Genomic DNA, 25,447 nt, shown 5'->3' with positions numbered 1-25,447 from the left:
TTCTCTGTCTGTCTGTCTGTCTGTCTGTCTGTGTGTGTGTCTCTCTCTCTCATACACACACACACACACACACACACACACACACACACACACACACACACACATCATGCTTTAGTTTGCAAGATGCTCACATACATGTCAAGCCTAAGGGTTCTCTGGGGCGGCTAGTCACATCCTGGTTTTCCAGCTGGGAAATGGGAACATCAGCGGGATGGTCTCAATTAGCTCTCTAGAAAAAACCACCCTGGATATAGCACCTGCCATTTTCAATATCTACTTAATCCTTGGAAGTGAAGCAGCACATCCAGCTCTCCCCAGTGGTTCTTCTGACTGGTTCTGGCAGTACCAGGGCCAAAGCCTAGAGATGAGACTGCCCATGCTCAACCATCAGAGGCAAGGTCAGGCCTGGAGCTTCCATCTCCATGGTCCTCCTCCCTGAGGCCACATAGACCTACCTGCTCTCTGTCTGCCTGGCTCTGGTTCTCTGACAAGAACACAAAGAGCAAACAATGGCCCAACTGTGCAAGTATTAATAACTGGACTATTGTCTGCTCTGGTTCCCAGTCTGCCATCTTCCTCTGCCCCGTGGAGAGTCTGTTGAATGAAGAATACAGAGATATGGCCGGAAACAACTGGGTCCAGGTGAAAGAGCCATGCATCTCTGACTTGGTTGAATCCCAGTTAACATTGTTGGGCACCATTACTTCAGTTGTAAAGAGGAGATTCTAACACTTGCTTCAGAGGCAGTACAGACAGAAGATGGGAGGCCCAAAAGCTATATAGTTAAGTCCCCAACAACTGAGGCTGAAGGTTTAAGACTTCAGGGCCCAGTGATGGGGGGTTAGTTTCTTTTTGTTTTTGTTTTGCTTTGTTTTGTTTGTTTTTTGAGACAGGGTTTCTCTGTGTAGCCCTGGCTGTCCTGGACTCACTTTGTAGACCAGGCTGGCCTCGAACTCACAAAGATCCACCAGTCCTCTGAGTCCTGGGACTAAAGGTGTGTGCCACCTTTAGTGGGTTAGTTTCAGCTAGCTTCATAGAGACCCAGGGTAGCCTAGGACAGGGAACTACATAAAAGGAACATCCCCAAAGGGGAAATTCCTTCAGGGCGAATTCCCTAAATGTTGACAATGGAGAAAGCAAGACAGAAGCAATAAATGTAATAAAGGTTGAGTCAGCTGTGCCACAAAGAGCAAGACAATCCATTCATTGATCCTCACAAATGAGGGGAGACAGGCCCACGGAGCCACAGAAGACACTAGTTTATTTTTGTGGCACTTCCCAGAAGTTATTGCCTCTGGAGGTGGCGAGACAGGCATACTGATACGGCTTCCTCAGAGGCAGCTAGGCTGCCTGGACACAGTGGCATATGTTTTCTAGGCTGTGGTAAGGCTTTCTGATCTAGGTGTGTGGGACATGCTCATGTGGGGAAAGTTGTGGAGCCTCAACCTTCCAGGGAGGGCACTTTGAATCTACCCCTTGCTAGGATAAATTAGGAGTCCCCTCTCCCATGAGGCCTAGGGGCACCGAGTACCTTATGTAAGGATACATGGCAAGTTTCTGGGAAGCATAAGGACACACTTCACTGATAGCCACTCAGAGCTTTGTCCCAGTGGCTCAAAATGGCTGCTCTTTCTTCTTAGGGTGGTGCTGCCTGGGAACTCCCAGAGCAAAAGCAAACCTGGGAAGTAAACTAGAGGTATGCAGGGGTGGTGGTTAACTTCTGCAAACTTGCCCAGAGCTACGGTTCCTAAGACTCTCTCCATAGATGTCCTCTGTATCAGGTGTCTCGCTCAGTGTGAGCTGAGCCTCCACACAGGGATGTATTGAAAACCACAACATGTAAGTACATTGTCTGGTTTGGCCTGTTCTTGCTGGCATCCACTCAGGTACCACTGAGGTACTCGGTCTTATGAGCAGACTCTGGTCCAAGCTTCTCTCCAGGACATTTGTCTACTGCAGTGGTCCTCAACCTTCCTAACGCTGCTCCCCTTTAATCCAGTTCCTCATGCTGTGGTGACCCCCCAACCACAAAATAATTTTCATTGCTACTTCATAACTGTAATTTTCTACTGTTATGAATTATAGCATAAAATTTTCTAATGGTCTTAGGCTACTCTTGTGAAATGGTCATTCAACCCCCAAAGGGGTCATGACCCACAGGTTGAGAACTGCTGGTCTATAGTATAACACCATTCAGGCAAAGCCCCTCCCCTCCCTTTCACCTGATCACAAGAACCCCAATGATACTATTCTGGAATTGCCTGCTCTGCCTCCCTGGCCAGGTCTGAAGACAAGGCACCCCACTCACCATCATCATCCAAGAACCAATAAATGCTACCTACTTATGCTCTACAGGAACACACACAGTAGTGTTTAGACCCCTCTTACACTTCTGCAAGCTTTAGGTATGCTCACACGTGATTTTTTTTTTTTTTTTTTGTCTGTTCTTACTACAGTGTCCTTGGAGGTGTCGCAGGCCCGTGCATGATGGGAATGAGGGTAACATGTCACATGATCTTTTCTTTATTATTATTATTATTATTATTTTTTTTTATTTTGAGACAGGGTTTCTCTGTGTAGCCTTGGCTTTCCTGGACTCACTTTGTAGATGAGGCTGGCCTTGAACTCACAGCGATTCACCTGCCTCTGCTTCCTGAGTGCTGGGGTTAAAGGCGTGTGCCACCACGCCTGGCACATGATCTTTTCTAATTGCCAGAGCTAGTTAAGTGAGAGTACTGAATAGGAGTACTCTTTTTTTTATTTTATTCTCTTTTAATACATGTGTTCAATGCTATGTATTTCCCTCAGGCACTGCCCAGGGTGGTCTATACATTTTGAGAAGTTTGGATTTTCATTTAAAGTATTTAACATTTTCCATGAAATTTTTTTTTCCTTTGACTTGGTATTATGGGGGGGGGATGACCTGTTTAATCTGGTAGGATTTGCCACTTTCTTTCTGTTCATTGATTCTGACTTTGATTCTGTGTGGTCTGGTTTCTATTTTCCACAATCTGTTAAGGTACACTTCTTGACCGCAAGTGTAGTCTGTTTGATGAGTTGCTTCCCATGAACAGGAGAGGAATTGTGCACACTGCTTGTGTTGATGAAAGTCGTCCGTGGGTCTAGTTGGTCTGTCACAATCCAGTTGATAGGTTCTGTTGAGCTTAACTGTGTTCCTACTGACTTAACTGTAGGCTGCGTCCATCCATGTCTAATAAAGGGGCAAAGTTTCTAATTGATTTCTCTTTTTCTTAAGTTGTGTGTGTGTGTGTGTGTGTGTGTGTGTGTGTGTGTGTAGTGTTGTTCCTTAGGAGCCATCCATCTTGTTTCTGAGGCAGTCTCTCACTGGCTTAAGGTTCACCAGTTAGGCTAGCTTGTCTGGCTACTGAGCCCTAGCAATAGGCCTGTTTCTGCCTCCCCAGTGTACAAGCATATGGGCCACACATGGCTTTATGTAGTGCCTGGGGATTGGACCCAAGGCTTTACGTATGCTAGGTAAGTACTCTACCAATGTAGTCACATTCCCATCCCTTAATTTCATTATTGTATTTGGTTTAATATGTGATGCCAAGGAGAAACCTAGGCCTCGTGTGCATTATATAAGTCCAGCAATCAAAGGCCCCCTTTGGCTCACCTAAATAACATGCCCAATTAAAATATAATACGTCACTTGACCCCAGAGTTTCCCCTTGTACCTTGTTCCTGTGGGCCACTTCTGTCTCCTCTATCCAGAGGCAGTCCTTTAGTCCTCAACTCTGGCATAAATACTCCTCCTCCATCTCCTTTGTTCCCGTCCTCTTCTCTTTCATCCTCTACCCCCTGTCTTTGTTTCTTATTCCCTGTCTTTTGTCCTTTGTCCCTCTGGGGCAAATAAATCTCCTTTGTGCTGAGACCTTGATCTTGGGATGCCCTGAGCGCACTCTGAGGTTCCTTACACTTACAAGGCTTCAGACAGGGTTCAGCTCACTGGCCTTTCCACCTCCTGCCGTGGAGAGCACAGCTCTCTGGCTCTCCATAGGATGGAGCAGTAAGGCATCATGCTGGAGCGGGGAGCAGCCCTCAGCAGACAGTGTAACCTGCCAGTGACTTAATGTTGGCCTTCCTAGCTCCCCAAATTATGAGAAATGAATGTCTCTTTTTAGACCACACTCAGTCCTGGTTATTTGTTATACAGCAGCACAGATGGACTCAGACACATGCTGAGCCAAGGTCATATGTGCCTGAGACAGGAAGCCAAGAGACCCTAGGGCTTGGCCCTGATACCTCCTATAGCTGCCTTTAAAAGAAGGATTGATGAGTAGAGGCCTCTGACCCCAAAACTGGAGGGGCAGAGAGTTGAGTCAAAGTGCTGTCACTTAGATGGGTTTTCTGAAGCCCTAAAGGTGGGCAGTCATGCACATGAAGACCAGGACCACCCACACATGAACCAGGATCTCACCTACACACAGATCAGGACCACCCACACACAGACCAGGATCTCACCCACACACAGACCAGGATCTTACCCACAAACAGACCAGGACCATCCACATGCAAATCAGGGCCATCCACACACAGACCAGGATCTTACCCACACACAGACCAGGACCACTCACATCTAAGTCAGGACCACCCACACACAGACCAGGACCACCCACATGCAAATCAGGACCACCCACACCCAGGCCAGGACCACCCACACCCAGACCAGGACCACTCACCCACACACAGACCAGGATCTCAACCTCAAACAGATCAGGTTCACCCACATGCAAATCAGGACCACCTACACATAGATCAGCACCACCCACACATAGACTAGGATCACCCACATGCAGATCAGGACAACCTTCTGTGACTCTAGCCCATTTTCACCATCCTTTTTCTCTCACCACCAAGATCCTGTGTTCTCAATCTTCCTCTTTCTATCAAAATCTCCCAAGTCCAGTTCTCTCAGAACAAAATAAACTCCTCCCTCTCCCATATTGGTGTTCACTGGAGAAGAGCCCCAGACTCCTGAGTACTCCTCTTCTCACCTGCTAGACTCTTGAGTGCTCCCATGACAACTCTGAGTGCTCTTCTCATTCCCTTGGTGCTGCAGAGTCCAACTGCCAACCTTGCCTTCCATCTTTCTAGCCCCAACTCCTAAGCTGTCACCAAGCTTCTGCTTTTGGTAGTTTCCTACAACCCCTCCTCTTCTCTTGTGGCTGGTCACTGTCCCGGCTGCCTGCCACACAGCCCAAGGGTCCTAAAGCATCCATCTCATTGAGTTACTTCCTGCTCAACACCTTTCCATGACACTAAAAACCAAATCCTTAACAATGTAGTAGTCTGCTTGTCCCAGCTACTGGTGATCTAGCCACATTCCACTCTCATAGCCTCTTTGCTTCCTCTTCAGTTACCTCCTGGCCACAACTTGGCCCTGGTTCCATTCCCTTCCTTGTTTCTGAGCTTGACATAGAAGACTGTGGCCTCAGCTTCTCAAGCCTGTTCTCCAAATATTCTTCCTCCTGCTTGTTTCTCAACTTCTCAGGCTTATATTACAGGACTTGGAACACCTCTTTTTCCTTGGTCAGTATTGGTGTTGTGTTTTAGCCCCCTTAGAAATGTCTATTCAGGCCTGGAGAGATGGCTCAGTGGTTAAGAGCACTGTCTGCTCTTCCAGAGGTCCTGAGTTCAATTCCCAGCAACCACACAGTGGCTCACAACCATCTATCATGAGATCTGGTGCCCTCTTCTGGTGTGAAGGTGAACATGCAAGCACAACACTGTATATGTAATAAATAAAATCTTTTTTTTTTTTTTTTTTTAAAGAAAGAAATGTCTATTAGCAGATACTTAATTGGGGATGCATTTTGTGACATGCTTAGCAGCACAGAGCTGAGAAAGATCATAATAAAACAAGATGGTAGAAAAGGAAAGGTAAAGTGTGGCATGCATGACTTTGACTCAAAACTTATTGAAAGTAAAGGGGGAAAGAAAGGCCAGGCATGTAATCACAGCATCCAGGAGGCAGAAGATCCAAGAATCTGAGGCCAGCCTGGGCTTCAGAAACGCAAAGGAAAGACAGAAATATGGAAAAGTGGAAAGATGAGAGAATAGAGGATGACGGTAGTGCATGACTCTAATCCGAGATCAAATTTGAAGCGATCCTGGGCTCTCCTGTGAGATCTAAAAAAAAAAAAAAAAAAGCAACTAAGAAACAAAAGAGGATGAGGAAGGGGAGGAGGAGAAGGAGGGGCTGGTGTTAAGTTGGTTTCTCAAGGTTTTGCAGTAGTTCTTAAAACTAAGTTGCCCTCCCTGCCTCGTCCTGACCCAACTTCCCAGATCTGGAAGCTCAAAGCTAAAATGATGAAGGCAGAAAGAAATGACCCATAGCTATTTTCTCCCAAGCCCCTGTGGCCGCTGGGCAGCTGGGGACACATCTACCATTCAGAGCACTCCTCAGGACAGGCAGCACAGGAAATGAGGGGCTGTGAGGTGTGAGGTGTGAGGTGTGAGGTGTGAGCTACATGTTGCTAATTATAACTGCCATAGTGCATTGAGTGCTGGCTGCCTGTGGGGCTCGTGACTTCTTTCCAGAAATGTCTACATTTAGCTACAAAGATGTGGAGGGCTTCCCTGCAGAATAGTACCTTTCATGGCTCTGCCCACAGCTTTCCTAGGGAGACACCCTCAGTTCACAGATGAGGAAACTGAAGTATAAGGGAGCCTGGCGTCTTACCGGATCTCACTAGAATAAACCTCTAGAACCAATCATCATTCTTTCTAAAATTCATATTAGGAAAAAAAAAAGTGGGGGGTTGCATTGACAAGCCTGCAAGCCCTCCCATAAAGCAATCAAACCTGCCTCACTTGTTGCTAAAATATGGAGTCTGTATATCAGTCCCTCCTTTCTGAACAACACCTGTTCATGGACTTACGCCATGTCCATCCAAAAACAGGTCAGATTTCATTCTAGGGTTTCAGCTGGTGTCATTCACATTCAAGAGCAAGGAAAGAAGTCAGAGGCGTTCTGGCAACACTCTGCCATGCCCATATGGATCTCTACTGCCCAGGAGGACTCACCTGAGACCTCTCCCTTGCATCCACTGGTGATGACTGTCACTTTAATCATCATGAGAATTCACCACAGTCGCCCAGGAGATGGGCTGTTCTCCAGAGGCTGATGTGTTCAACTTGACTTACACCCATACACCTGAGAGTGAAGACTTAACGCACAATTGTGGACAGACCCTTCTGAAGCCAGGGGTCAGTAGGCCAGAGGCACTGGGGCAGAGTGATGGGACTGTGGCTCAGTCCTTATGTACTGCATAGCCCACTTTCTGCATGGGCCTGGCCATGCCACCACCACTGCCTCAGGGCTGCTCTGGTACAGACAGTCCCAAATGGGTTTTCTTCTTCCTTTATTCAGCAACCAGTAGGAAAATGCCATCATATAAATATGTTCATCACTGTCACCACCTCTATGCATATTAATAAGCAGCAGCAGCAGCAGCAACAAGTTCAGCTGAGCACTTTTTGGTCCACCATCATGCCGTGAGTGAAAACTCTACACCTGATGTCAATTGGCAAGTTAGAGTTAAAAGGCACAGGTGCACCGAAAAGACTAGAAAGGAAAAGAAAATCCCTTTCAGGCTATGTGGTTACAGCATGTATGGAACATAAGCAAGTTTCCTGGTTAGGCTTAGGTCTCACGCCCAAGACAACTCACTAGACATGTGCAAAATTTTCAAAGTCCAGGGTGAGCTCCTGGTCTCAAGCCTTTAGGATAAAGGGTGCTCCTTTTATAGCATGCTCTAGGACAGCCATTAGGGGCAGGGCTGTAGAGAGAATCTCTTGTGTACTGTATGGAAAGCATCTCCTGTCAATAAAAAGCAGACGGCCAGTTAGCTAAGGCAGGAAACAGGAAGTTCTGGCAGAAAGAGATGAACCCTGGGATAGAGTAAGAGGTGGGAGATTCGCCCAGGACTCTGAGGAAGATGGACGCATGACATTGAGGAGAGGCACCAGCCACGTGGCACACATAGAATAAGTGGGCAAATACGTTATGAGCTAGTCGGGGAACAAGCCAAAGCTTACGGCTTAGGCATTTACTCATAAATAGTAAGTCTCAGAGTCGCTATTTTGGAAGCTAGGGTGTGGGAGAAAACGTGCTGTTCTGAAGATTACACAGGGTTGCTCCCCAAAAGCTGGGGCAGCCCCATTCATCCTTCATTCTGCTCCTTCTCCAGGTCCATCCCGCCTGGAAGTTCTCTGGTGCTGGCTACGGGTCTGAGGGGAGATTACTCTTCCCTCCCACTGGGCTCCAGCCTGGCCGTGTGGCCTGTTTTAGTCAATGAGTTGTAGGGGTAAGCGGTGGCTGCCATTTCTGAGTGGAGCCTTACAGACTCATTGTGGAATCCAGCTTTCCCTCTCATGCCTCGGTTGGGTAAGCATCTTCAGCAGCGGTGCAGAGTCAGTGAGAACACACTCATGTTCCTTTGTATATGAGTGTCATAGTCACGTGTACTACTGTACATCCATGTTACTCTGTGTGGGCGGTCTGTCACCACTACCACCTCAGCCCGGTGGACAGAATCAGGATTTAATTAATTAATTACTTTTTTGGGTAAGAAACCAGGGAGGGAAGCTGGGCGTGGTGGTGCACACTTTAATCCCAGCACTCAGGAGGCAGAGGCAGGCAGATCTCCAGGTTTGAGGCCGGCCTGGTCTACAGAGTAAATTCCAGGACAGCCAGGGCTGTCACACAGAGAGACCCTGTCTCGGGAAAACATAAACAAAACAAAACAAAGAAACCAGGGAGGGGATTCTAAGTGCCTCAGAGCCACAGCTGTGGTGAAAGCAAGACTCACTTTTGGGACACCCCCTGGTCTCACCATTCCATGTGGGGAAACCCAGAATGCTCCAGTTCTAGGCCTGGGCCCTTCTGTTGCCCACTTCCTCTTCACACCAGCCCCTATTAGTCACCCTGGCCACAGAGTCTCACATCCAGTTGTGATCTGGACAGCTACTTCCTTCCAGGACTCTCTGAGAGAGGCACCATCGTTATTCCTACCTCACAGAAAGGGATGCCAGGGCCTGGAGAGGCAGAGCATCTTGCCCCAGTCCCACATGGCAAGAGGCAGAGGGGAGAGCCAACCAGGCTCTGCAGCTCCCACGGTCTGGGCTGAATCCTCATGACAACAGTGGCACAGAATTAAAACAGAGGGCGGAGGGTGGGAGCCAGAATGGCTGAGGCAGAGAAACAGCCCAGCCACTGGCCTTGCTCTGGTGGCAGACCTCAAGGGAAAGATGTCTGGGAGCAGCAGAGTAATATAAAGAGAGAGGAAGATGAATTACACAAACCACGGGCCTCTCTGTTGTAAATGTATAGACTAAGGATCGAAGAACCAGATTACACAAACGACTCTGGTTTGCATTTTGATGATTTTTCAGGGCAAAGCCAAACACTGTGTTTGTTTATAGCCTGAAAATGCAGGGAATTCTACAGTGTGGCCCTGGGAGAAAACCAAGAACCAGAGATGTTGGTGCTCCCATTTCCCAATAGGGTGTAACCATCTTGTCGGAAGGGAAGATATTCTCAAGGGACACTTGTGCTCCTTCTCTGGGCCATCACACTATGGAAGCAAGTGTCTCCAAGGAATTAAGTGTCAGCTAGGAAGAAGGAGAAGGCTGGGGCCCTGGTGCCAGCTGAGGGAGGATTTTTTCCCCCCTGGAAAGATGTTTCACAGATTTCTGATAACTTGTCAAACAAATGTTGCAGGACACACTGTGACCCAGACACTGACAGGTCAGTGGTGGGCAGGGCCATGCCTTGGCCAGGACTGCTTAGTTATGCATGCCTCTCTCTTATCCTCAGGGTCCTGAAGATGTGCTTTGTGGGGGATGGCCACTGGATCTCTCGACTCGTTCCTTTTCCTACACTGAGTCACTCTCCTTTCTCATCTTTTCACTATGACTTACCCGTTATGTTTGCCTATTGAGGCATGGCTGGCCGAGCCTAGCTTGTTGGAGCTGATCCTCACAGCTCTGCATACACTGTCCATCGCCTTAACAAAACTTCACTCAGCTAGACTTTTGCAGGCTCTTGGACCTTCTCAGAAACCCCTCATTTTAGCAACGACCCCTCTAAGTGCAGCAGAAATCTGCACCCTGCCTATCTGATCAGCATCTATACCCAACCAGGGTTTTCTTGTTTCCCTCCCCCTAGAAGTAGGGCCAATCTGCCCACTTTCAGCCAGCACCCCAGTAGACCATCTATCCATTGGCACCCACCTTGCTTTAAATTCCCACCTGTGCTTGGTGTGTCTGGATTGGGCCCGTCCTGCACCAAGGGCCCCTTTCCATGGCTGTTATGTTTCTGAGCTGAATCTGTTTTAACCCTAGTAACCACTGCCCCACTCTTGTTTGCCTTCTGCAGCCTCTGAATTGGAAATGGGACACGAAATCAAACTGTCATCCTAATTTCCAGGGGGTGTGTCGTATGGAAGGTGCAGGGGCCTAGATGTGATGCCCAAAAGGCAAGCAGGTGCCCAAAAGGCACATAGGACAGAAGAACAGAGCAGAAGAGAGACAGCTGCTGGGCCAGCTCTAATCTCCCCTGTCACCTCTAAAAAACCCTCAGCCCTCTGCCTTGAGTCAGTGCTCTCTCCACCAGGCTGTAGGCATGCCCCCACCTGAGCACTCTGCCAATGCTAGATTGAAAACTCATTTGGGCCCCTAAAGGTACAGAGGTAACTAATTTGTAGCAGCATAGTCCTGGAGTCTCAACTATCAGCAGAGGCAGGACTAGTCTGAAATATAAGTCTGTGGCCTGCTGGTCAGCTTTCTCTTGGTGTCACAAACACATCCAGGATCATTTGGCCCCAGAGACAGTATAAAGGTCACCTTCCCCTGTCCGTATGAAAAATGACCCAGGTTCTTGGGGGAACAGGAGGCAACTCAAACAACTCCACCCCTTCTGAGTCATCACAGGATACCAAGTACTGCAGTGGTTTAGAAAAACCACAACACTCTCCATCTTCTTTGGGAACTCCATTCCCACCCCCTGACTCCACGGCCTTTCCCAGCTCCACATCTCTACCCTTATGCTCAGGGAGCACCTCCCAGAATTCATTACAGTCCAGTGGCTTGGGGCTGGAGAGATGGCTCAATGGCTGAGAGCACTGGCTGTTCTTCTAGAGAACCTGAGTTCAATTCCCAGCACCCACATGGAAGCTCCCCCCTGTCTATAACTCCAGTGCCGGGGCTTCTGACACCCTCACACGGACATGCATGAAGGCAAAACACCAATGCACATAAAATAAAACAAATATAATATAACATTAAATAAATATAATATAATATATAAAATAAAAACAATATATGCTGTATATATAAATTATATATATTGTTTATATACATTAATATATATGAAAAAAACCACATGGTCGACTACATTTCACACTGTCTGTGTCCCCTGCAGTTAGGTTTGGTCATGTGACTGAATCCTAGCCAGCAAAATATGAGTACAGGAGATACCCAAACTCTTCCCAGTCCATATTATTTCCTTGGGCTCTACCCTAAAATATGGAGGTCATGTGCTCAAGGTAGCAGGGTACCTGCAGGGACATATCCTGCCTGTGCTTGGGAATTAGCTTCTGCAGCTTTAAGCCATTTCTTGATATTGTGGCAGTTGGCCGATTTTCCACATGGCCACATCCTCATGACAGGAAATACCTTTCCACTCCTGTCTCCTTATCTCCCTTGATACCCTAAAAGGCAGGTGCTATGCGTTCAGGCCATAGGTGCACACTTCATAAGCATGGGACAAGTACCTGGTGGGGCACACTTATGGTTGTTGTTGTCTGCTTTTAGTGACAGGGTTTCTCTGTGTAGCCCTGGCTATCCTGGAACTCACTCTATAGACCAGGCTGGTGTCAAACTCAGAGATCTGTCTCCCTTTCTTTGCCTTCTGAGTGCTAGAGTTAAAGGCATGCACCACCACTGCTGGTTTGGGGCACATGTGTTCTGTTCATGTGGTCTGAGTCATTGGAAGATCCTCTCCCAGCAGGATAGGGAACCTGCTCTACTTTAAATTTTTAGAAAATCAGCCCTTTATTGGACTAATACAAGCACCTTTACACATTCAGGACCCCCTCTTACATACCCTCACACAGTAGGTATTCTTAGCTATTCTTCCCACAGTAGGGAGGATCTGAGTCCACCACACCCTTCCACAGGAATCCCTTGTCACTAACACCAGTCACACCACAGAGATGCCACGTCTGTTGGCCATGCTCCCGCACAATCCCCACCTTCCATCCTGACTGGAGACTCCTCCCTCGGCCCCCTCCCGATGCCAGGACTTCCATCTTATTCATCTCTGTACCTTGTCAGTGTCTTGAAAAACAAGCACCCAAGAGTATTTATTGTAGCTTCCCTGGCTGCTGTCACTCTGTTGTTGACCTTGGGTGACAAGCTTCAGGGAACACCCTGGTGGGTGTCAGCTGGTGCCTGTAGTATCCTATGGATTCTTGTCACAGGCTTCTTAGGTTTCAAGACCTAACATGTGAACACGTGGCCTTTAAAAGAAGGCAGAAGCTGGTTCAAGCAGGTGAGCCTAGGCCGGAAGAGGTCTAAACTCCAAGATGTCTTTATCACTACAAAGCCACCCTGGAATCCAGGCATGGTGGCATGCACCTGTCATCCTGGCAGTGGAGAGGCTGTGGCAGGGGGAACCATGAGTTCGGGGCCAGTTTGGATTAAAGACTCCCATCCACCAAACAGTCCCACCCCACCCCCAGCCCAGGTCTGTTTTGGTAGTCCTGTGCACACCCAGGACTTTTGCCTTTAGAAGTGCCTGCCCATCTGACCTTCACAAAGGCTCTGGGGCAGGGATAAGACAGTGGCTGTTGGTTTCATTTGATGGAAGAGAAAGCTGAATGTCAGAGAGACTACATTCCATGACATGCATCACAGTTCGAGAATGTAGTAACATGTCCCTGGAATCCAGGGCCAGGCATGCCACTTCCTCCTTCGTGTTCAGCAAACAAGAGAGAACTTGACTATGGATGGCTACTGAGAGGCAAAGCCTACAAGCCGTGACAGAGAAAGTGAGAATCGACAGTGACCTTGTTTAATGTTTTGCAACAGGGCTTTTCTTATTTCTGACACTTTCTGACCTGACAGTCACTGTGTAGCTGTGCAGTGCAAATCTTCCTGCTGCTGTCTCCTAGGGGCTAGGATTACAAGCATGTGCTACTACGTCTGCCGTCTGCCGATTTTGGCATCTGAGTGATAAGCTGAGTTTAAAACAAACTTGGTCAAGTTCTAGTCTATAAAGTGCTAGGCACAGGAAGCACACCAACACGTGCATCCTCCCAAACTCTTACCAATCCAAACTGTTATCTGGACCCAACCCTAAAAAAAAAGATCTCTCCTTTCCTAGTTTTAACACGGTGACAGAGCGCAGGGTTTGTGGTCAGCAGGTTCTGCTGCTGCGGCTTGAAGGGGGGGTAGGTGAGGAGAGCTTACTAGACTTTTCTTCTCTGATGGGGTACTCCAGCACCTCAGGTGAGCTGTCCTTCAGGGAAGGGAAGTGGACACACAGCACCAGGCGCTTCAGGCTGCTGTCCCGGCACACCAGGAACATCTGAAATGGCAAAAGCAGAGGCTGGGTGAATCGGAGGCTTTGGTGGAGGCGAGAGGGACAGCAGCAGGGTGGGCATCATTCAGAGAGCATCTGAAACAAATACAAAGGGGGTGGCGGTCATCCATCCATCCCTTGAGCAAAGTGAACCTGACGCATATCCAAATGGGAGACCCTTGAGTCTCACTTTCTCATTTGCAAATTCTGAGGACTAGGAGTGTGGCCAAGCTGTTGAGGGCTGGCTGGGGAGCAGGGATCCTAGGACATCCCCAAGGATGAGGACATGACCCCCAAGGATGGGAGGCTCTGGAGAAGGCTCCAGAATCTGTTGCCATGACTACTAGATACCAATCCCACCGTGACACTGCCAGATCATCTTAGGCATGAATGCAGTGTTGCAATAAAACATCCAGTGACCTCACTGATCCTGGTCCACAACAGCTGGCATGTACTGTCTCCTCCCTTTGCCCCTGGTCTGAGTCTGCAACTTCTCATACTAAATCTACAAGGGGTGTGGTAAAGAGGAAAGCGAGGTAAGGGAGAGCCAGGTAATGCTTAAGATGGATCAGGAGATGCCAGAGATGGGTTGAACCCAGGCCCTTGGACTCTATATCCCAGGCATGACACCCGCCCCCTCCATACTCCAGAGGCTCTTGGAGGTTGCTTAGCCATTGGCACACGTGGCCCATCTGAAAGTTAGCTTAGGCAAGAAATGGGGGATCAGTCTCTCTCTTCCCCTGGGCAGGGTGAAGAGAACAAGAGAACCCGAAGCAAACGTGAGGAGAAGGGGAGAGGAGTTGCTGGTCTGTCTGCTTGCTTCTAGATGCTTCTATAAGACCTACTCCCTGCAGGGAGACAGTGGTCAGGAACTTGGGGACCAAGGATGTCTCTCAAATATGAAGCCACTTTGTTTCTTTGACAGAGGGTCAAGGTCAATTTGCCTCCTTGTCCACAGAGCCATGGGAACCAGGGGGGCTGGAGGAAATGCATGTGAATGAGTGTAAGAGTGGGTGTGAACCGGCGAAGCAGGGGGGGAAATGCTTGTGAATGAGAGTATGAGTGGGTGTGACGTAATATGGAATACAGCTGGCCTTTGTTTCTTACTTTTATTATGGAGCTTCAAAAGCCTGGGAACTTCCTGAGGCAGAGGCATCTGTCATTTGTAAGGATCTTTCCTGACCAGGCATGGGGTTATGCTAACAGGAGGCTCTTATACCCTTGGTTTCAGGAGGAGGGCTGAAAAGGGTTCTAGGCTGGACTTGCCAGCCCCACCCTGGCCTGGGGGGTGGTGAGCGGGATAGGGATGGGTACCCTTACACAGTCTGTGATTTCATTCCTGCCTAGGCAATGAGACCTCAGTAAAATGCTGCTGGCTGGATCTGGCAGCACATGCCTGGAATTCTAGTGTTTCTGTCCACCTACGTGTCTCTGTAAACTAGAAAAGTGGCAGGATGGGCAGGAGGCTCCCGGGGCAAGAAAAGCAGACAGTCTTGATTCCAAGCTGCAGACCTCAGGCCTTGGCTCTCAGTGGAAAGAAAACAGAATAAGCAATGTGGGAATGCAGGTGACAGAAGCAGGCCCTGGGGCCTGCTGGTCACCCCTGGATGCTCAGCAGGGTGTTTAGCCATGGAGCTGTTCACCTTCCTGGCCACATTGCCAAGATGCCTACACCTTGCTGGTCTCGAGTGAGTCCTCACCTACCTAACCTCCTGACATCCGGGCCAGCTGTCTGGCTCTCCCCTGCTGCTTTTTCTCCTGTCATCAGCTACCCACAATCCACTAGGAAACCCCAGAAAGCAGACTGGCCTTCCCTCAACTGCATAAGCCACTGAGCCGCATGCCACACTGGGGTCTAATTTCTGCGAGCAGCCAGGATTCTTCCAGCTGCACTCTGAACTAGACTGCGGTGAGAGCCCTGGGCTGGGTCCAGATAGTGGTACCCTTCTAAATTCCAAAGAGGAGCAGCCACGGGTTGTCAGGGAGGATGCTTGTCCTTTCTGAGTGGCTTTGTAGGGAGGGAGACATCTTGGGGAGCCTTCACAGCTTACCCCCAGAAGGTTGCAAGAGAGTTCATTTTGTGATGGATCAAGGCAATCCCAGGCTGGTGCGGATGGCTCACAGTCCTTCCCTGTCTGTCTTGGCCAGTGTGGAATATTTTTGTTGTTTTGTTTTCCAAACACAGTGCCTTGGTAGGTGGTCCCAACTAGACAGAAACATGCTGTGGAGCCCAGTGTTTAACACGGAACCTGCAGGGATTCTTCAGCTTCCGGAGTACTGGAGCTACAAGCGCATACAGCCACAGATCATGCCCTTGGCCAGGATGTCTGTTTTTTGTTTTGTTTTGTTTTGTTTTGTTTTTGAGACAGGGTATCACTATGTAGCCCTGGTAGCCTTGAACTCACAGAGGTTCACCGGCTTCGCCTCTGCCTCCCCAAGTGCTGGGATAGGATGGGTTTTGAACAGGCCAGTGTTTTCCGCAACAGCTGGGATGGAAAAATGACTCAGGCAAAGAATTACACAGCCACAGCAATCCCCTCAAACAGATCCATTAAAAACCCAAGTCTAGACACACTCTAAATGGCTGGTTTCACCTTTCCTTTTGGACCTAAATATTAGCGCTGTCTGCAGTTGGAGGAATTTCCCATCATGCCTATGAGAACGCATCTAGTTTGGCCAAGGCCAAAACTCTAGGCTAGGTGGACAGCACAGTGGCCATCCTGGGTTCATGTAGCTGTGGTAGTCCTCCTGCAGCTAAGGTCCTCTCACCTGGGGCTCCCACACCAACAGAGCTGGGGAGTGTGCGCAGAAGATCAGAGAACTGGAAATGGACGGTAGGACACATCAGCCAATGTTCATTTATGAGACAAGGGGAACTGCAGTCCACAATTCCTCCAACTTGTAACAGGGCCTCAGCAAGGCCCAGGCAGCATTTCTCAAGGCTGGCCACAGCTCAGGGTCACCTTGGGAGCTTTTAAAACACACCAACAGCTCCCCTTTCAGAGAGGAGAAACACAACATGGTGCCAATGGAGAGATTAGCTTCTCAAGAACTGAAGGGAGTGATGCGATGTCCCAGTTCCACATAGAGTGTCCTCACTCATGGCCCCGCAGGTCTGGGGATGGGCTTAGATGGAAAAATCCTAGATTCTTAAGTCAAGCCAAAGGAGTAAGCATTTGGACTGGGTGCTGAGAATCGAGTGAGGCACCATAATTGGAAGCCAAACCCAGGCCAAGTGTTCCTGTTGCAGGGCTGTTTCCTAAATGTGGATGCAGAGCGTGCCCCTGTTCCACAGGACTGCCACAAGGATAAGGGAGGGAAAATGGGGCTTCCCCATATCACCAAAGAAACTTGCCCGAATGGAATTATTGGTCTCGTGATCTACCGAGAACCATCGCCTGCCAGTGCATCTGACAACGTGCATTCCCACAGCTCTTAAGCTAAACCCTCACTACCAAAGACAAATGCACAAGAGGATCCTCTGGTTGATCATCTTTAAAGGCTGGTGAGATAGCGCAAACCTGGTGACCCGAGTTTGATCTCCAAACCCCACATGGTGGAATGAGAGAACCAAGTCCTACAAGCTGTCTTCTGATCTCCATACTCCTACTGTGGCACTTGTGTCCCCTCCCCCATTAGTAAATCACTAAACAAAAACAAAAACAAAAACAATCCTGTCTCTTTCAAGCTGGAAGGGAGGATAGCTCAATAGCAACAGATCCAGGTCACACACAGACCTTGGCGTCTAGGAGAGTTCCTTAATCAAAGGAAGCAGTCTTTGGAGACACAGGATGTGGCTGGTCCCCGGGGCTGAGGCAGAGAATATACAAGGTAACAGTATCTTGTATGGCCAGAAAAATAAGAAAGTGACCCAAAAGGAAAGCTGGTGGTGACACCTATGCTCACAGTCATTGGGTACTGGGGTCAAAGGGACACAAGAGCCATGTCCTTGTTTGCTTTCTATTGCTGTGACAAATGGCACGACCAAAGGTAACTTGGGGAGGAGTTCACTTCGTCTTCCACCTCACATTCTCTTACTGCGAGAAGTCATGGCAGGGACTCTGGGTAGGTCCTGGACACAGGGGCTGAAGCAGAGACCATGAGATAATGCTGTGTACAAGCCTGCTCTGCCTGCTTACTTACACAACTCAGGACCACCTGCCCAGAGGTGCCATCACTCCCAGCGAGCTAGGCCCTCCTATAGTGATTATTAATCAAGAACATGTACCACTGATTTGCCTACAGGCCCATCTGATGGAGCTATTTTCTCAATTGAGCTTCCTTTTTCCCAGGTGACCCTAGATTGTGTCAAGCTGACAAAAAAAAAAAAAAAAAAAAAAAAAAAAAAAAAAAAAAAAAAAAAAAAAAAAATCCAACCATCACAAGCCACTTGAGGGACTTTTGTGATCAACTTTCCACAAAAGTTGTACAGTAGGGCCTGGGGAGAGAGCCTAATGGGAAAAGTGCTTGCCTTGCAAACATCAGGACCTGAGTCTGATCCTCAGAACCCATGGCAAAAGGCCTGGTGTGGTGGCACACGCCTGTAATCCCAGCGTTGAGGACGCAGTGACAGGTGGAAGATCCCTAAGGGCTCACTGGCCAGCTAGTTTAGCCTTCTTATTGAGCTCCAGGTGCTAGGAGACCTTGTCTCAATCAATCGGCCAATCAATCAAACAAACAAAAATCTGAAAAACAACACCTGAGGTGGACCTTTGGTTTCCGCAGCAGGGGTACAAATACAAGGTTGCAAATGAATGTGCACCCCAAGTATGAAATTAGTCTCACGATTACATATTGATGTAAGTGATTAAAATAAACAGACAAGGGCAAAGAGATGAATCTTAGGCAGAACTCCAATGCCATCTGGAGCCCTGTCATCCAAAAGGCAGGGTGACTTTCCTTCCAAAGAGTAGTAGGGAAAAGAGGAGGGCAAGAATGAGGTTGAGGGAAGGAGATGTCACAAACTGGCAGTGGGCAAGCAAAGTCAACACCAGCAGGACAAGTTGCATTGCTATTTGGTACCTGTTGTGGTTCAAATACAGGGATTCATGTGTTGAAGACTTGAAACCAAGGTCTCTGACTTAGGGTGCTAATTCAGAGGCTCTGGGGGAAACTTAGGAGGTGTGGCTTGGCTACAGGAAGTAGATCAGTTGGGGGTGGGCGGGTCCTTTTATGCCCCTTGTTTTTCTCTGGCTTTGCTCTCTCGCTTCCTGTCCACCAGGAGGTGAGGTGATAGACTTGGTTCATCATTGGCTCTCTGCCATAGTTCAGCCTCACGTCAGGTCCACAGCAGTGATGTTAACTGAATACAAACTGAAACCTCTCAAGAGGCCGTGAGCCCACCCAAATCCTTAATCTTTTCAACTGGCTCTCTCAGGTGTTCATCACAGCATCACAGAAACCATGATGAACACAGAAGCTTTGAACGGTGGGCTGTCACGGGCTGTGTCTCCGCTACTCCACCCAGACTCTCCAACCCATGCCTAGCCGCAGACAAAACTCCAATGGAGGACATCCTGCCAAATGCCCAAACTATCCTCCTCAAATCTGTCTGACAAACTATCTCAAGCAAGAGCAGTCAAAGGAGGCATGATGGCTACATGGCATATGGTACCCTGGAGAGGGTCCTGGGGCAGACAGAGGACATCAGGTAAAGTCAATGCCAGGCTTCGGTTGACACTAATGTACCAGGGCTGATACGGTGACTGTGGTGCGTGTTGGCTAGCTGCTGTCCTCGGGGAAGCCTGTATGCAGGTGGGTACAGGGCATACTCTGTTCTCTGGGCACAGGGCACACTCTGTTCTATGCTTGCAACTTTTCCATAACCCTGAAAGCATTCTAGCTAAAATAACAAACCAGCCTGAGAGCAGAATAAATAAAGGCGACTTTCTAATTGCCCAGTTGCTGGATACATATGATTTTTTTCCCCCATTTAAAAAGGGCCATAGTGTTCCCAACTCCTTATCAGAGAAGAGGCTGCTGGGAGTGGATGCAGGTCCTGGGGAAGGAAGTGGATGTGGCCAAGGTCACACAGACAGTGAGGACAAGAGAGCTGGCTTCAGGCAAGACAAAGGATGCCACTCACAATCCTGCAGGAGGTGGACCTAGGAGATCTCTGCGCTGTCTGCAGCACAGGGACCACCCATGGTGTCTGTCTTTCATAATAATGACTTCATCACGTTGGTTCTGTGAGAACCACATTGTGAGGCAAAGGGCTTTCCAAGCATCATTGATGATCACCCACGGAAAATTTTTTTCCTTTTTCTATGGAATACAGTCTCATGCTGCTGGCCTGGAACTCACTGGGCTATATCCCCAGCCCCACTCCTCCTAGCTATGTGACTTAGGCAAATGAGCCAACATCTCTGTACCTCAACTTTGTCATCTGGAAAGGGGGAATGCTGATTACGCCTAGCTGACAGAATCAGCTACAGGGATCAAATAAATTTGGCAAGTAGCCATCATATCCTTGTGTCAGTATGTTATGGGATGCTGTCTTGGCAATGGCAAAATAGCCTAGTGATCATGTCTCAGAACGTGTCCTGGTCCTTAGCTAAGACACTTGGATATCTATACAATTTACATCTTCTGCTAGTCACTAAACCATCCCGGGATCACTTGTTCTCTCTAAGCCAGCCAACCGCTGTGTAAATAGGAGTTATGCCTCACCATTTAGGATCTGCACTGTTCAGTACTGATGCAACTGTACCCTAACCCTCCAGATCTTTGCCACCCATGGTTAATGTGTAGGTGCAATATGGTGACATGAGGGTGACTGTATTTGTTTCTATCTTGCTCCTCTTTTGTTAGTGTTCCCATTCTGTGTCAGGTAGGCCTGGACTTGGATATGCCACACATTAGCCTCAAAACCAAGTCTTCAGGCACAAACAAGAGCTCTGCAGATCTTATTTATTTTGTGGTAAGAGAGTCTGTGTCCCAAGTTTTACACTGAGGACAACTGCCAGGAGACAGAGAGCTGCCTCAGACCACAACCAGATGAGAACGGCTAGGCAGCAAGCGTCCCCAGTATCAGACAGACACAGTGAGATAAGAGTCTAGGAGCGGTTAGACTGCCCAGGTTCAAATCTCAGCTCTGCCACTTCCTCATGGTGGCTCTTGGGGAGTAGGATTAGCTGCCGTAGGTGGTTAGGGGGTCATGGCTCATTCCGGAGCAGACAGGACAGAGCCTCAGACATAGTGAATCCCTGGGGACTAAGGTTGCTAGGGTGTGGGACACTGTGTGCACACTAGAAGGATGCAGCATTTGCCTCTGTCAAAATGACTGTGGCAGCATAGTGGGTCCTGGGGTGAAGAGGGGCAGTGGCTAGAAGCTGGTAATGGGGACAGGGCTGTCTTTTGGGGTGAAGAGAATGCCTTGGAACCAGATGGAGGCAGTAGTGGCATAGTATCCGGAGCACAATAAATGCCTGTGGTACACTTTAAATGTCTCTTCTTCTGTGATGTCATGTGTATTTTGCTTTAACTTAAAAAATAAAATAAAATAAAAGGCCTCTGGAGAGTGAGTTGGCCTAGAGTAGGCGGAAAAGCTTTTATGAGACATTTTACTTCTGACAACTTTGTTAATTTCTGTCCAGCTTGTTTTTAAGAAATAATGAATGCATATATGGATCACTTTTATAATTAAGACAAATTACATGCTGTTTTCAAAAGGGAGTAGCATTTGAGAAAGTATGTGTGGGGGTGACAGGAACATGGGAGATGGTATGACTCATTCTATCAACTGTCATCTGGTCACCTCTATCTGTCTATAGAGCAATCTTCCTATCTAGTCTTAGCTAACCACCCATATTCTGTTTATCCATCCTCTATCTATCCTCTAGTCATTATCCATCCATCCACCCATCCATCCATCCATCACTTGTCCGTCCGTCATCCGTCCATCCATCCATCCATCCATTCATCATTTGTCTATCCATCATTCATCTATCCATCCATCATCCATCCATCCATCATCCATCTATCCTCCTATCATCCATCTGTCCATCCATCCATTCATCCATCCATCTATCATCACTTGTCCGACCATCCATTCATCTATCCATCATTTGTCTATCCATCATCCATCTATCCATCCATCATCCATCCATCCAACACCTACTGCTCACTCTCTCTTCCCATGTATTAGGAACAGCACCTGGAGAGGAAATTTTAAAGCTCCTATTTCAAATAGACAAAAAAGAGGCCCAGAAACATAGCGTCATTTTCCTACCTCAAAGCCTGACTCCAGAACATTTGCTGATAAGCCTCATGGCCCCTTAGCTTTGTCCATAAACAATGACATCTAAATCATGTTTCCTCTGACACCCTTGTCCCTGGTCACTGTCCCATCTTTCCAAGTCGGAGAAAGCTAGCACATGCCTGAATGCCCCTGAAGCCCCTGCCAGCCTCACCTCACCTCTCCACTGCTGGTATGACAGAGGCGAAGATGGAAGCAAAAAGATGAACAGAAAGCAGATGTTTGCATGAAGCCACTTCTGTTGGGAGCATCCTGGACCCTGCACAGCTATACCTGCCTCACTGGGGTAGACAGAGCTGACTTACCCCAGCCATCTCCCGCTGGAGGATCTTGGCAGCCTCTGCCTGGCCTATCCCAAGCTGCAGCCACACAGGGCAGGTTTTCACCAGCTTCTCCAGGACACTGATGCCCCGGCGTGGGATGCAGTTCCTCTGGGTGGCTGGCGGACCAAGCCTCATGCCGTCTTTCTCCTCGTCTTTGTCTCCCTCTCCTTTACCAGCATCTGGAACAGGACTGAGAACAGGGCACAGAATCAAATGGTTAGCCTGCAGTGAGCCTCTGAAGGGTAGACAAGTGGGGACTGACGCAATCCTGCTCAGTCATTTAACATCTACATGGCCAGAGCCCTTTGGGGAATGATATCAACAGATGTAAGTCTCCACCTAAGGCATTTATCATTATAGCAAGTAAGACATACCAAGGAGCAGCCAGCTACGGTACAAGAAGGGACCGGCTATAACAGGAGTAGAGTGAACACAGTGGCTGAACTCCAGGCTAGGTGGACTCGAGGAAACGTGGTGGCATTGGAGATGGACCCCGAAGAAGGGTTTTGAAACCTTTTAATTGGAGAACATCTGACAGCGATGTACATACGGCTTGTATACAGCTAGCTCCAAGTTAAACCTGTCCACACCCGTGTAATTACCACCATGGACGAGAAGGATCTGCATCAGTCCATGTGACTTGCCACACGTTAAGAGTGACTGGTCCATATGAAAAATATAGGCTGAGAGCGTTCTATAGGCCCAGGTGACAACAGTGTGCAAAACAGTAAGGAGAGAGAGAGAGAGGGATGGGGTGGGGAAGATGGGTGGGTGGAGTAGGTCTAGCAGTGAAACTGCAGAGGAAGAGACAGAGGGCCTGGAAGGCCAAGGGAGACCCCCAGTACAGTGACTTTGGCCTAGAAGTTGCAGGTAGGTATCTAGGAGAGCTGTGCATCCAGGCAAGAGGAGCCTGGGACCGGAAGCCCTTAGGAGCTTCTGTTCCAGGAGGAACTTCAGGTTGGGGGCGGGGACAGGGGCGAGTGTGGAAGGAGGGGAAGCTAGAGGAGGGCAGGGAACCCCAGGGGTTCTTCCATCACTGGGAGCACTGGCTCTAAGTATTCAAGCCGCTTCCTTAGAGCTCCAGCACTGAGAGAAGGAGACTCTGACATCCTGTTCTCTGGACCAGACATGGGGCTTCCTGTGGGATCTTTGCTGACTACAGAGGTGGAGCCACTCCCATGGCAGGGAACATGGTGACATGCAAGCAGACATAGTGCTGGAGAAGTTCCACATCTGGCAGCAGGCAGAGAGAGGCAGTGAGCCTGACTTGGACTTTTGAAACCTTAAAGCACATCCCCAGTGACGTACTTCCTCAACAAGGCCACGCCTCTTAATTCCTCTTAAGCAGTGCCACTCCCTAATGACTAAGGATTCAAATATATGAGCCTATGGGGGACATTCCTATTCAAACCACCCCACCCTGTCCTCAAAAATAAGGTGGAAGGCACACACACACACACACACACACACACACACACACACACACGCACACGTGTGTGTGCACCTACCTATGTATGTGCGCACAGACATGCACACACTTCTGCCCATCAATCTGAGGGTAAACACTTGCAAAACACAACTTCATAAGTCAATTAAGAAAGAGAAGTCAAAATATCTGAACAGGCTCTCCAAAGACAATACACATGGGCCAATGATCAGGTGAAAAGGTTCTAAAAACCCTTGGTCATTAGGGACATGCAAATTAAAACCACAAGGTGACCATGGTGAAAACACAAGGTTGACTGAGATAAGCACCACCCCCACCACTTTTTCTGTGGTCGGCTCAGGTGTCAGAAGGCTCTCAGATTTGCTAACGTAAATGTAAGTTGGCACAACCACTTTGAAAAATGACAGGGAGGGTAGGCTGTCATAACTGGAACACATGGGCTCTATGGCAGGTCCCACTCCTTGGTATATTCCCAAAAGGCCCATCTACACAAAGATGGGTGAGAAGATGGTCACAGCAGCTTAACTCAAGACTGGCCCAGGTACCCACTGATGGAGGAAGATGAAGATGCTGCACTCCCCACACAAGGGAACAGCTAACAATAAAGAGATCCATTGACGAATAACCACATGGATGCATTGCAAAAGACCATGCTGAATCAAAGCCAGGGACAAAGAAAACAGATTTCATGAATCGACGTGAAGTTCAAATGGTGTATACGTACATAGGCATGTTTGTTTACTTTGCTCATGTATCCATTTTATACTACAGCAGTAATGAACAGTAATCTAATATTGAACTCTGTAGTTAACAACCCACATGCTGACATATTCAGGGAGGTCTGGAACTTTCTCTGGAATGCACAAAAATAAAGTGACCTCACTACAGATGAAGGCAAGTAATACTGTAAACAGGAGAAAACATTAAGGGTAAGTGGTGGATGTGACTGTTCACTGTAAAATCCTCTACGCCTCTGCATGTTTAACATTTAATTTCATTTCTCAGGAGACTGCCTAAGATGAAGTTCTTTGCCTCCTGGAAGGCCCGTTGAGATGAAGCTTCCTTGCTGTACCAGCAGCCCAGATCTGAATTCAGGCTGTGTGATTTTAGGCTCATTATTTCACCTCTCTGGGCTTCAGTTTAATTACCTTAAGAAAAAAAAAAGTCACTGCTTCACAGAATAACTGTGCCAATCTCGCGCAGTGGCTGTTGAAGATGTAGCACCATGCCTATCTTAATTCAGCAGAGCTAGCTGTTGTGTTCCTATCCCTCAATTCTCTTCCTACTACAATTCCCCACTGTGTAGACTCATCCATCACTTGGCTGGAGTGAATGGTGCTCACGTCTGTGTTGCTGCCTTGTGTCTGAGACATCTGGTCCTGGTGGCAACCCATGAATTCAAGTAGATAGAAAATCATGCAGCCTGACATGAACATGGTTGCCAAAAGAATCCATTTTTCTTACGCAAGGAACAAGCCACAGGGAGGGTCCTTTTTGTGCCCTAAGCGCAGCTGGTAAATGACTAGGCAAGGCCAGCATGGTCCACACACCTGGCAGTGAGTGACAAGCACCATGGAGCCACTCAACAAAGGCTCCAAAGATGCTTTCCAGGAAAGCCAGCTCCTTGAGGTCCCTCAAGGTCCGGGCCAAGAGTAAACATGACAGAGGCTGGCTCAGAGCCCTTCGGGTTGTGGGTTTTTTGTTTGTTTGTTTTGTTTTGCCTAGAGGACTCTGTAAGATATAGAAGTTGGAGAAGCCAAAGCCTTGGGGGAGATGTGGATTTCATACTATGTTAGAAGAGTGAAGCCAGG

General features: G+C 48.3%; 1 protein-coding gene across 1 annotated transcript in view; it reads right to left on the bottom strand.

Moving 5' to 3' along the window:
* The window catches only part of Rin3 (Ras and Rab interactor 3), a 105,418-nt gene that overhangs the window by 53,666 nt on the left and 26,305 nt on the right, over positions 1-25,447 (bottom strand). The window contains exons 2-3 of the mRNA XM_051150688.1: positions 22,172-22,379; positions 13,498-13,615 (exon numbers count right to left, since the gene is read on the bottom strand). Coding sequence (XP_051006645.1) covers positions 13,498-13,615; positions 22,172-22,379 — 326 coding nt within the window. The remainder of the gene's footprint in view (positions 1-13,497; positions 13,616-22,171; positions 22,380-25,447) is intronic.

Source organism: Acomys russatus, chromosome 1 (assembly GCF_903995435.1).
Source record: "Acomys russatus chromosome 1, mAcoRus1.1, whole genome shotgun sequence".
Lineage (NCBI taxonomy): Eukaryota > Metazoa > Chordata > Mammalia > Rodentia > Muridae > Acomys > Acomys russatus.
The sequence above is the reverse complement of the archived record's forward strand: the minus strand, read 5'-3'. Positions and strand labels throughout refer to the sequence as shown.